The sequence below is a fragment of the Limanda limanda genome, chromosome 12, assembly GCF_963576545.1.
Source record: "Limanda limanda chromosome 12, fLimLim1.1, whole genome shotgun sequence".
Lineage (NCBI taxonomy): Eukaryota > Metazoa > Chordata > Actinopteri > Pleuronectiformes > Pleuronectidae > Limanda > Limanda limanda.
Window position 1 is genome coordinate 10,957,351 of NC_083647.1, and position 13,102 is coordinate 10,970,452.

Consider the following 13,102-nt stretch of genomic DNA (forward strand, 5'->3'; position numbering starts at 1 on the left):
GCCCATCACTCCTTTCTTGCTAAATCTCGTTAGCTTTCCCTTAGGGCACGTGGCATGCCACTGTCCCCTTTTCTGCAGCCCCCTCCACATGCCTCATTTGGTCATCAAAGAAGATATGTGGCCTGATCTTCTCCAGCAGTGGTCCCTTGGGCTTCCCATCCAGAAAGTGAGCCTCGTCGATCTCCAGGCCCCATGAGCTCAGTGTATTCATGGCTCGTTTACCGGCGCTGCTGTCATCGCGAGCCGTCACCAGGTATGTCCGGATGGGGCAGTCCTCGCGCTGGCCATTGACATCAAATTTATTTTGCAGTTTTCCTAAAGCCTCGAGGAAACACTTCAGTGGCCCCTGCAGGAGGATGGAAGGAGGGAGTACAGTTAGTCCACAGTTTCTACGGATGTCATATTCATATTTTATTGAATCTGTACTTAATATGGTTATATGTGGACACGGCATTCCTCTGCAATTGGAGATTATTAATAAATTACAGTTCAGATGTCTTAATTGCAGTTTTACATCCAAATTAAGATGTTATTAGCTCCTCTGACACCCTCTTTTTTTCCCCGTTGCATTTTGTCGTAGAGACGTCAACACGTTACAACTGAGATTTCGTCTGTGTGCATATTCGTGGCATAAAAAAGGGTCACAAGCACAGAACTGTCCTTAAATTGATGAACTACATTTCTATTAGCCGTGTAACAGTTGTCACTACGTGTTTACTGTACATGGTTCATAGGATCCTTCTCGTGGAGCTTCTCATGCTCCTGGAACGCGTCCAGTCCATGGGCCTTGAAAATGCGCTCCGACTCATCAGAGAAGAGGACTCCATCACCGTCAAAGGCGACTCGCAGCTGAGTCTCCGACACTTTGTTCATCTTCTCCTGGGTGAACATGGTTGCTGCCGCTATACCTGGTTCATTCAGAGCATCACACACACATGGACACACATCGATAAGTCGATCCTGTCGAATTTAGGTGCCGACGACAAAGACTTCCTATTATTAGATTATCCTTATCTATGATTAAAGTTTCTCAATGACACATAGCTCCTTTTGTACTGACCTTCCCCCAGAGCTTCTCGAACCTTGCCTTGGTCAGACGACAGGTACAGGTTGGTGTGGTAGGCCTTCAAGAAGCCCACGGGGCTGTTTCCTCCTGTCATACAGAAGCGCTCGATGAACAACTCTGCAGAGATAAGGATACAAAAAGCTTAGTGAACAGTTAACGCCGTGAAAGGAATGAAGCCATCACCGAATGTTTCATTTTAATATGTGTTGTCCCCCCACTTGCCTGTATTCGGATAGCGAGGAAAGTTAAATAATATTACATTACATGTTATTTAGCTGACGCTTTTGTCCAAAGCGACTTACATTTTTAAAACACTTAACATTTATGAGGGGCCATTTAGGGGTTCAGTATCTTGCCAAGGACACTTCGGCATGTAGATGGGGAAGAGTGGGGATTGAACTGGCAACCTTCTTGTTGGAGAACGCCCACTCTACCCCCTAGGCCACACCGCCCCCAACTTGTGGATATTAAATTAATTAAGTTGAATAAGATATCAGTAATCTTCAAATCCTGAGACAGTAATGATAATAATGAAGAATCCAGAATTGAGGGCACAACTATTTTTGTATTCTGACTGTTGTAATATTAAATACTGGCAGTGGATGATGTGTGGCTATAGTAGGCAGAGCCAGGAAGAGAGAGAGAGAGAGAACCTGGAGGGACGTGAAAGGATGACGTGTCATGCAAATTTTTCTGCTTGGTCACTCCTTGGTCGCTCAATCAGTGGATGCAGGGTGAGGAAAGATGAAACCGCTGTGAGGAATCATGAAGACTGCAACACATTGTTGTGTGTTGACTATGAGACAGATCAAACCATAACCACCAGCAGTCACTGCTCATCAACAGAGATTAGAGCGACCCGTTGAACTAAGAGGCAGCCTGTTAACACATTAAAACATAAATATAATTGGAAAGTAGAACAGGACAAGAGATTATTAGATTAAAGTCCGTCCCTTATTCTCTTGGCATGTGTCTCTATTTCCTCCTCTTTCTGAGCCAATAGAGGATTCAGTGATGTCTCCAGTAGACTTGATTTGTAAAAATGGGAGCTAGTGGGACACTCACAGTGTGGGAATAAGAACGACCAGCTAGAGCAGGGGTGAGCATGCGTGCCACTATTCGCACGCTGCGCCATAATCACTGGCACACAGGCGATTCTTATTAAAGAAATGTCAAAGGTTTTGCCGTCACGCAGCATGTATTATTTAGCTTGACTGATGTTAACACACCTCAGCCACTAGGTGCCAGTAATGCGGCACAGGCTAGATACCAATCGCCATTAAATAATAATAAGAAGAAGCCTCCCATCCGGTGCTGCTCACATTCTCCCACATGAATCTCCATGAAGTGCAGCCGTTCAGGTGTATTGGTGATGTCATGCCCGCTAGCTAAACACACGAAGACACGGGCGTTTCAGCCCTCATGGGCAGAAGACTACTTTTTTCACAAGGACCGTGCTATGTGCACTTTATGTTTTGAAAATGTTGTGTGACGAACGTCCAGTGTTAGGCGCCACTTTCAAACAAGGCACAAAAGAAGTTTCAAAGATCAGGCAGACAAGGGAGAATCCATCAGACGTGCAGTGTCCAGATAGGGGGAAGCAAGCCAACTCTCTCAAAGTCTTGGCCACTGCCAAAAACCATGCGACTGATGCAAGCTTTCGCAAATCTGAATATGAGTGTGGTTGGTTGGTGGGGTTAATGACAAACTTATTATTGCAATCATAATGAGATAAACATGTTTATTTAACCCTTGTGTTGTCCTTGCTTTTCCTGGCATATTAGGACGCACACGTAGGGCAATAGACACATGAGCAGCCCTTGCAGATGTATTTTTGACACCGGCAGCACACGGTGCAAGTTTTACAGTCTTTGTTCCTGGGGCATATCTGACACCTCTTCCTCTTATTGCCCTGAGCGGGGCTGCTGCTATGGCCGTGGAAGAGGCCAGACGCTTGGGTCGAGCGTCTATGTCAGGGGTGTCCAAACTATGGCCCGCGGGCCAACTGCGGCCCGCCATCCATTTTTTGATATTCAAAATTTAGTAGCGCTCAAATGGCACTTACTTAAATCACTTTGTTTTGCTTTATGGGGCCAGGCTTCTTCGACAGGGGAGAGGCCGGTGCATGCTTCTGCGTTTTCAGAGACACGCAAGAAGGGGCACGCAAGCACGCAAGAGCCCTTGCGTCTTGCGTGCCCCTTCTTTCGTGCTTGCGTGCGTTCACCAATTTTTGTAACTATACGACAAAGCTACGCAAGCCTCACGCAGCCCACAAGGCTGTGATTGGTCCGCTAACTACATCCTTTCCAGAGTCATATTTCCGGTTTCATGCCCCATAATACCGGCAGAAACCAAGGAAGATTTAGAAGAACGGATATGGACCAAATAGAAGTGCACTTGGCAGAACAGATCTGAAAGTATGACCACTTGTATAACCCGTCACTGACTAAATACAAGGACACGCAGATGACCTGCAATTCCTGGAAGGAGATCTCGACCGACGTTGGTTTGCAGGTCGACGAGTGTACGAAGCTGTGTAGAAAGATCAGGGACAAATTTGTCCTCCTGAAAAAGTAATAAACAGTCGACAAAGACTGCCACACACAAAGAAGGTGTCTCTAAGGTTGTCTTCGACAAAAAACGTTACTCCTAGTGGTCTGGCAGTGAATTGCTTTGCTGACTTGCTAGCTGTCCCTCAGAACGCCACCACGCCGCCACGCGCCCCCGCCCTGAGCGACGCGACTGTCAACCGTCCACTCCAAGGCAGGGGGGCGTGGCGGCGCGAGTGGCCCAGTCCTTGGTATTTTTTCTGTATGTGGCCCTCGGGACAAAAAGTTTGGACACCCCTGGTCTATGTGGACTATAGCGCTCTGTGCGGCGGCGGCTTTTACGGCCTTCACAACCGCGGCGGACGCTTCCGTGCGGGGGATACGCTCTCTTCGTTTGATGAATGGAGAAACGGGAGCCTTTCCCAGCTGCTCTAGGAACACCCTCCGCTTGTTCAGCTTGCCCAGCATCCAGTCTGGGTTGATCTCTCTCCATATCACGAAGTTGTAGGAAGGGACGTCCATAATGTTGTGAAAGATGACCAGGGGCCAGCGTGAGGTCATCCTCCTGCAGCTGTATGTCCCGATCACCTTGTCTAGGTTGTCCACGCCACCTTTGTTGCGGTTGTAATCCAGGACGATGACCGGTCTCCCGTCCGCGCGGTCGCTAACGTCGGCCTTGGTGTTCAGCATGCTCAGGACCATTCAGACCATACATATGCATAAATGCTTCCACCTCCGAAACAATTGTTTCAATTTCTGCTGTGAAATTATTTCTCTCTCTTATAACTTCAAATTCTTTGTTCTTTGCACCGCTCGCTTCATGACAAACGGATGTCCTTATAGGGAGAAATAGAGACATTAGTGATTAAGGCCAGTGCCTGTACAAAATATGCTCAATGCAGCCACATTCCTGCCAAATAACAGCCATGATACAGCCAAACCACAGCCATATTACTTCCATACTAAAGCCATGAGCGTGCCACACTGCATTCATGATATTACAGCCCTACCACAGCCATATTACGACTATGATACAGAAACACTATAGTTGACAGCAACAACATAGTTATATCAGAGCCATACTTTAGCCCCAATAAGCCTATATTACAGCCGTGTTACCGCCACAGTACAGACATAATACATAATACAGCCACAGTAAAGTCATCTGGCACCCACAAAATAGCCACTCTGAGTAGCCCTACTTTTTTAAATATATATTGGAAACTCACTGTGATGATTAATGGTATTCTTGAGTCTCAGTTCAACCTCATGGTTGTTGGTCATTAGCACAACATCAAACAGCTCCTCACTGTCAGGGTAAAGCTTCCTCAGTTGAGTGTTTACAGCCTCCAGAGCCTGGGAACACAACCAGACACAGATTGAAGTTGCAGACACACATACATGCGTATATATATACAGTGCTGTGAAAAAGTATTTGCCCCCTTCCTGGTTTCTTATTTTTTTGCATATTTGTCACACTTAAATGTTTCAGATAATTAAACTAATTTTTATATTAGACAAAGATAACCCAAGTAAATGTAAAATGCGTTTTTTAAATTATGATTTCATGTATTAATGGAAAAAAGCTAGGCCCTTGTGAAAAAGTAATTGTCCCCCCTTTATAAATGATGAATGAACTGTGATTAACCACATTGTTTGGAAAGCTGAGTTCAATTTCACTAGCCACACCAAGGCCTGATTACTGCTAGACCTGTTGAATCAAGAAATCACTTAAATAGAACCTGTCTGACAAAGTGAAGTGGCTAAAAGATCTCTAAAAGCAACACATCATGACGCGATCTAGAGAAATTCAAAAACAGATGAGACACAAAGAAATTGACATGTATCAGTCTGGAAAGGTCTACAAAGCCATTTCTAAGGCTTTGGGACTTCAGCGAACCACGGGAGATGAGAGCCGTTATCCACTTATGGAGAAGACTTGGAACAGGGGTGAACCTTCCCAGGAGTGGCCGGCCTACCAAAATTACTTCAAAATCGCATCGACGACTCATCCAGGAGTTTATAAAAGACCCAAGAACAACATCTAACGAACTGCAGGCCTCACTTGCCTCAGTTAAGGTCAGTGTTCATGATTCAACAATAGGAAAGAGACTGGGCAAAAATGGCATTCATGGGAGAGTTCCAATGCGAAAGCCACTGCTGACCAAAAAGAACACAAAAGCTTGTCTCACATTTGCCAAAAAACATCTTGATGATCCCCAAGACTTTTGGACAAATATTCTGTGGACTGACAAAACAAAAGTTGAACTTTTTGGAAGGTGTGAGTCCCGTTCTATATGGCGTAAATCTCATCATGCCAACAGTCCTACATGGTGGTGGTAGTGTGATGGTCTTGGGCTGCTTTGCAGCTTCAGGACCTGGACGACTTGCCATAAATTATGGAACAATGAATTCTGCTCTCTACCAGAAAATCTTGAAGGAGAATATCCAGCCATCAGTTTGTGACCTCGAGCTCAAGCGCACTTGGGTTATGCAGCCAGACAATGATCCGAAGCACACCAGCAAGTCCACCTCTGAATTGCTCAAAAATAACAAAATGAAGGTTTTTGAGTGGCCTTGTCGAAGTCCTGAATTAAATACGATTGAGATGCGGTGGAATGACCTTAAACAAGCCGTTTATACTGTAAAACCAACCAATGTGGCTGAATTAGAACAATTCTGCAAAGAAGAGTGGACCAAAATTCCTCCACAGCGATGTAAAAGACTCATTGCCAGTTATCGCAAACGCTTGATTGCAGTTGTTGCCGCCAACGGTGGCCCAACCAGTTATTTGGTTTAGAGGGCAATTACTTTTTCACATAGGGCCATGTAGGTTTGGATAGCTTTTTTCCTTAATAAATGAAATCATCATTTAAAAACTGCATTTTGTATTTGCTCGAGTTATCTTTGTCTAATGTTAAAATGTGTGTGTGTGTGCTGGTGAGTGCTGATGAATGTCTCTCCTCCTCAAATTCTACTCGTTGTCTCTGACCTTGACAAAGGAGAAGGCAGGTCCGGGGCTGAAAGGCTCCGTCTCATGCTCCTGTTGATACTTGATGTAACCCTCCATGCCTTGCTGTTCGTAGATCTGCTGCTCCTTCTCCATGTTGAAGAGGACTTGAGACGACACAGCGATAGTGATGGCGTTCCCCTGCTTGGGCTGGAGGATGACAGGTTAAAAAAAAAGTTTTGTGTCATGCAGCCTTGCCTAACGCTTCACACACACACACACACACACACACACACACACACACACACAAAGGATTGGGTTTGAAGAGTTGATGTTGTTTTGAAATTGGGTGCAGAGTTCTTCTTTTCCTCCTGCACAGACAGTTCATTATTCATTCTCAGCAGCGTAAAAATAATGAGGAAGTGCAGACTCAGGATCTTTAAGACAGGGATCATTTAATAAAGGCTTTATTGACAATACCAAACTTACTAACAAATGAGTGAGCTGAAGAGCAGTGACAGTGGTATGATATCTGTCCCCCGGAAGACATAGTGCAGGCCCACACCAGAAAGGCTGACAGCCAATTCTAGTTTGTTGGCTGAACTCACATTTGACTGTTAATCAATTTAGTTTTAACCTAAATCCAAAGTGATGACAGAGAGTTTTTAATTAATAACTTGTAGTTCATGTGATGTGCATTTACTTAATAACTTGTATTTCATGTGATGTACATTGTTTTTGCTGTCAACACTTTATGAAGTCGGGGAAACTCACATAAACTAAATGGATGCTGCGTAAGGAGAGATACTCACTGGTATAGGTTTCCTGGTGGGGGTGGAGGGCTTCAAAATCATACTCTCATTTTCCATGGGGGCTCTACTGCTGCTGCTGCTGCCATTTCTGGTCCAATCCTGTCCACTGCCAGTCAGAGTTTGACTGTTTAAACTCATTGTACCTCTTCAGATCACCCCTCTCTCTTCCTCAGTACCACACAAAATCAGTGTGTGTCCGATGGCTCTCTTTCCTTGTCTCTCTCTCTCTCTTGGCTGGAGATCCCAAAAAAGTCCTTACTCACTCCTACGAACTCACAATTTGAATCCTGTCCTGGTGCATCCAGGAAATCTACTCTATTAGTCTGACCGTATGGCTGCAGAGGCACTCCGCTAGATGCTCAAGAGCAGGAGTGGGATGTTGCAGAAAGTAAGAGAGATGGAGAGAGATTCAGGAAAATGCTGGATTCAAGCCATCCGCGTCCTGCCCCCTTTCTTCTTAACCCTTTCCGAGACTGGTCCCCTGGAGCAGCAGCAGAGCATGTTAGTAAATGCATGTGACAGCAAGTTATTGCACCCGTTGCCCAACACAGACCAGCGTGTCAAAGCACAGATGTGTCGTGATGCTTAAAAATGCATTCTTGAGTTAAAAAAGAGTTGGAGCTTGATATCTCGGTGAACATATAAGAAACCCTTGTTTTTTTTAAATCATACAGTGCTTTAATAAATCTTTAAAAATCATTAGAATATATTTTATTTTATTTGAGATGTTATAACAAAAAAATATCATCCCATATGCTTCGTTACATTCCATGTTCCTGATCTGCAGTCTGGGAAATGAAGTCCGTCCTGGGTCATTTGCGTCCTCTTGTGCATCTAATGATTATTTCCTCTTGCCTCCTCCTTGTGAAAACCCCTGCAGGATCGTTCCAGTTGCCAGGCAACGGCAAGGGAGTCAGAGGGGCTGGGACACCAGCATCCATTTTCTGATTGGTTGCAGGGACATCAGACTGCATATGTAACCCTCCAAATATGGCATCAATCAGAGAAAGAGACAGGTGATGCAGGGCGGTGAGATGAAAGTGCTTGTTCCACTTTGAAGAGCCTAAATGCATTATTAATAATATGAGCTAAGCATATATGGCCACAAGCAGGCAATTTATTGATGACAAAGCTGAGCAGAAGTCCTTTCAGGGAATCAAGGAACATGTGGCTAAAAGAGACAAAGCCCGATGGGAAATAAGCTGGAAACAACCGCATCCATTAGGCCATCATCTTAATTCACTTTTCAGCTTTACAGAGGTAGCAGATATCGACAGTTGAAACCACATAAGATTGTGACAGTATGTTAGACAAATGCAAGCACAACTGGAGTTGAACATGAACTTGAAATAGGTATAAAAAAATGCTAAATAGTTCTTTGTGACATTTTATTTTGTTACCTATACATTGCAGGGCTGCAGACACTCAGTTCCAGACTGCAGTGTCAAAATACAAAACCACAGGGTTCAAGTGAAGCTATCTAATGGTTATAGAGGCAGCACACATTAAACCCAACATTACTTAGTGTGCCCGACCTCTTTCAGACTAAAAGAAATGCGTCCGGTTGTCTAGAACCATGCGTCAGTGTCAGGTACAATATATGTGCAATATTTCGGTACCTATATATTCTAAATATATATATGTAAATACTTATTCCACCTACCTCGTGTATATAAAGTATCCTGTGGCAATCTTTCCATATTTACTCTAGCATCCCTGCACTCTGCATCATTGCACTGTCATTGTTGTTGTGTTTTATGTGCATATATGTATACTTTTGCATATATATTTATATTCTTACTTGTACATAGTAGTTAAATATTTATACTTGAGCTTGTTCTGCTTTACTGTTCTTCATTTTTCTATTTCTGTATGTTGAGAGCAACAGCAAAACCGGAGTCAAATTCTTTGTATGTGTAGGCATACATGGCCAATAGAGCTGATTCTGATTTATGAGTGTGTGTAATTTGGTGCAGAATCTGGATCCAGTGAATTAAATTAAGGTTTCATAGGGGGATTGTTGGGCCTTGGTATGTGCTCTCTTGTCACGTATACAAGATTGACCTTTCTCTCCACACACTTTAATTGAGGTACTTAATAACACATCAATATTTCTGAGTTTTATTTCTCAAAACTCAAATGTGCTCAAATGTATGCAATTTAAAAAATTAGCTAATTCCAGTCTTTCAACATTTTAAATACAAAAATATAAATATTTATTCCTCAAAATAAAAAATTACACAGAATAGGCTTGATTAGCTGATTCAAGTATGTTGTTGCACATGCTTAAACAATCTTTATAGTGAAACAGGCCTAAGTGAAGAATAAACAGATGATAATGAGACGGTGAATTCACAGAAGAGCTCCATCCTCTGCGTGTAGTATCTAGCTCCTCTTCTTTTACCTCTCCAGCACTGAGTCCTTTTGACACGTTCACTCATTTTCAATGCAGGGAAAATTTCATGGAACATTGAGCAGCTTGATTGAATTCAAGGGAACCATAACACATTTTATTTAGTTCTGAAAATCCCCTCCTGTTTGAGTGGCTTCATTATTTTCTGATCTCTGAGTGTTGGAACTGAAAGCCGTGTCAGTCACCTCTTGTATTTCAAGCTCACAGCCACTAGAGTGTAGTAAAGGATAAGCAAACCTCCATGTCCTGAGTGTTCCTGAATACCTCACCGCCTCCCCCATTGCTCGGAGGGGGGGTGTTGAAGACAAAGAGGATGTGGAAGAGAAACTCTGCTTGTAGAGGAAGTCAATCTGAAAACCTAAACACTCTGAATCTTTAGATACTTAAAAACTTGGAAGAGTTGCTGGCTTTACAGAGACGTTCAATGTCTGAGTATTACTGTATAACTTGTGGTTTGAGAGGAATAATCCCAATAGCTTCAAAGTTTCCCAGAGAATGACAGACATTCTGCTGCATTAAAGACCGCTTGGTAGGATTTGATGATTTCAAGCTTATCATTAGGGCTGGGGTAGAGAACATACCGAGAGATACTGTGTTTCATGTCTTTAAACGCAGCAGTAAAAAAACACATACTAACTACACTATTCTAATCTGTCTCGTGAACGCAAATATTACAAAATAAAGACTCCACACCCTGCTGTGTTTGTGGAACACCAATGATACATTCACCATTTGTGTTGGCAAGGCCCTGAGCCTGTGTGTGCGTGTGCGTGTCCTTGTGCGTGTGCGTGTGTGTGTGTATGTGTGTGTGTGTGTGTGTGCCTTTGTGTTCCAGGCCCCAGCTCTGAGGGGGTTAACAGGACGTGGAGACAGTTGGGGCCGCACCCACTGAGCTGATTTGAATAACGCCGGCGCGAGGCTCAGAGCAGCCAGCCTTTCTTCACACCGGCTGTGAAACCACTCCCCTCGACCGGCCTCCCTCGCCCTGTTGTACCCTGGACTGGCGGGAAATGTTAGACAGAGAGAGAGACAGAGACAGAGAGAGAGAGAAAGAGACACAGAAACAGAGTGAAAAGGGAGGGGGCCTGCATGTGCTGGACTCAAGGAGCTCTTGTGCACCTACACTCTGCACCTGTAGTTGCCCTGAAAATGCATCCGGTACAGAATGTACCTCTGAAAGAAAGAGAGCAGGAAGAAAGAAAGAGAGAAAGAAAGAAAGCCGGAAGACAGAAGCTACACCCCTCCTCCCTGGTTTTGGCGCGAGACGGATAGAGAGATAATGCTCTCTCTCAGTGCTAGACTGTGGGAGGAGACAAAAGCAGGCATGAGTGGAACAGGCCAGAACAAAGACAGGGTAACAGCCTGGACTACCCCTCTACCCCTTATCAGGCCCCACCCCCACACCCCAACCAACACAGCCTCGAGCCTCGAAGCCAGGCAGATGACTATTATAACCTTAATCAGTCCTTCAAAGCAACCACTCAGCCATGTTCGCCACCACCAGGTTCTTTGTTCTCACTGGGCCTCTGCTTGGTTTTGGTCAGAATTCTTCCTGCTTTGCCCTGTAGGCCTAAAAAAACTCACCTCCACACACACAAATCTTGTTATCGCACTCAAGTAGAAGCAATCTCTTTCTTTTGTTGCTGAGATCAGGCCTGATGGTCGTTTACCTCCAAGGTAGAGGATGCAGAGTGAGGTCGTTCGCTGGGGTCACATCGCAAACCATTAGCAGCATCCACACTGCACTCGAGTGACATAATTGGATTTGTTGTTATTGGCTTTTAGACAGGCGACAGTCTGCAGTCACTCCAGCCCCATCAAATCTGTAGTGTAAGCGAGGAGGGGGGTGGCGGCAGCTGACCGAGCACGAGCGTGGAATTTAGCCGTCAGAGGGAAAGAAAGAGGGGAGCAGTGGTTCCGCTCACTTCCTGCCTCCAGTGGGGTTCAACACAAAAACAGGAAGCTGGTGCTGCCCATGTGTTTCCTAGGCCTCATCACAGCCTCTGTGTCACTCACACACACAAATACACACACACACACAGGCGGACAGTGGGGAAGAGGAAAGCAGGGTACTGATTATTACATAAGCTCCACAGGCCCGGCCGACAACAGCAGTCACATTCAGACGTGGGGCTGAAAAGAAGGAATTGTTACCAAGCAGGACAAACAGCGGCATCTATACATTATTCTCCATCCATCCGATTACTCTGTGTGTGTGTGGGTGGGTGTGTGTGTGTGTGTGTAACTCAGTCCATCCATACAATACAAGCAAGAATCTTCTTTCTGTGATGCTGTTTAAAAAACATTTTGCATTCCAATAAGTGCCGAATTCAATACTCAATACTAAAGTTAGGATTCTGTATAAAAGCCCCAATAGCCAAATTATCGAAAAACACAGACACCAAATGTCACTTCAGTCTGAATGTCCAACAACTTACGTATGAAAAGTTGAAAACATTTTTGTTGGAGTTTTAGACAAAAGAAGAAAAATAAGATAACATCTAAGATCGACTGAAAAAGGGTAACACTAAAAAAATGATAGAAGCCTTAACTCGACTCCTCAGTTATTGCCCATCTTCATCCCGATTGAATACAGGCAGCGTTGTTGTTGGAGCTTCTTGGAGATCTTGTCTTCTGGCGATCTCTGTTGGAGCTGTTGACTTTTCACAGTCTTGTTTGTTTCGAATTGTGTTGGAGTTGTGTTGAAGCTCTTGTCCTCACACAGTCCGTGTTTCACTTCCTGAGATCAATGAAGTACTTGCACTTTTGATGATTTGTTCTTCAACATTCTGGAACTTTATTCTGTGTGTCTCTAATTATTTTGTTTATGCGTGTTTCTACATTTTAATATACAAAAATAATTGATAATAATAAACAGTGTTAAGAATAGTTGTCCAAAGTGAGTAGTTTGTCAAGTGTATAATTTGTATGTGTGTGTGTGCGTGCGTGAGTGAGTCTGCATTTTAGCATTTCAATGTGCATAGATGCAAATCAACTCTCACACTACAGTAATTGGTCAATAAAGTGGCTTTTGATGTGTTGTGTGTGTGTGTTTGTGGGGGGGGAGGCTGCTTAGTGAAGGCCTGACTGATGGTGAGACAGAGTAGGGGGGGGGTCACAATGTTATAATGGTGGTGGTGGTGGGCAACAACTATGAGGGCCGCAGGGGGTTAAAGGGGATCAGGGGGAGGGGTAAAGCTCCTCTCTGAGTAGCATTGGGGGGTCAGGAGGAGGGGGGGAGGGGGGTTCTGGTGACGGCATTCAATGGGGCTGAATTCAAAAGATGCAGCAAGTGTCCCACCAACTTCAACT

The 13,102-nt window shown here is 44.3% G+C and overlaps 1 protein-coding gene across 2 annotated transcripts; it reads right to left on the bottom strand.

Annotated features, from left to right (window-relative positions):
* Window positions 1-40: 40 nt before the first annotated feature.
* Window positions 41-7,515, bottom strand: LOC133015940 (cytosolic 5'-nucleotidase 1A-like). 2 transcript variants are annotated; one of them, XM_061083234.1, is made up of 6 exons: window positions 7,378-7,515; window positions 6,608-6,766; window positions 4,845-4,971; window positions 1,061-1,183; window positions 724-908; window positions 41-346 (listed from the first exon to the last, which is right to left on the bottom strand). In XM_061083234.1, exons 1-6 carry the CDS (start codon window positions 7,513-7,515, stop codon window positions 41-43), a joined length of 1,038 nt encoding a protein of 345 aa, XP_060939217.1. The 2 variants fall into 2 exon arrangements, with proteins under 2 accessions (XP_060939217.1, XP_060939216.1); XM_061083233.1 differs by having other exon boundaries at window positions 6,608-6,775.
* Window positions 7,516-13,102: the final 5,587 nt, after the last annotated feature.

Coding starts and splice junctions, on each gene's coding strand:
- LOC133015940 (XM_061083233.1), bottom strand. CDS start 7,515: ATGAGTTTAAACAGTCAAACTCTGACTGGCAGTGGACAGGATTGGACC. Junction 909..1,060: donor TCGAGAAGCTCTGGGGGAAG/GTCAGTACAAAA, acceptor TGAATGAACCAG/GTATAGCGGCAGCAACCATG. Junction 347..723: donor AGAAGGATCCTATGAACCAT/GTACAGTAAACA, acceptor ATCCTCCTGCAG/GGGCCACTGAAGTGTTTCCT.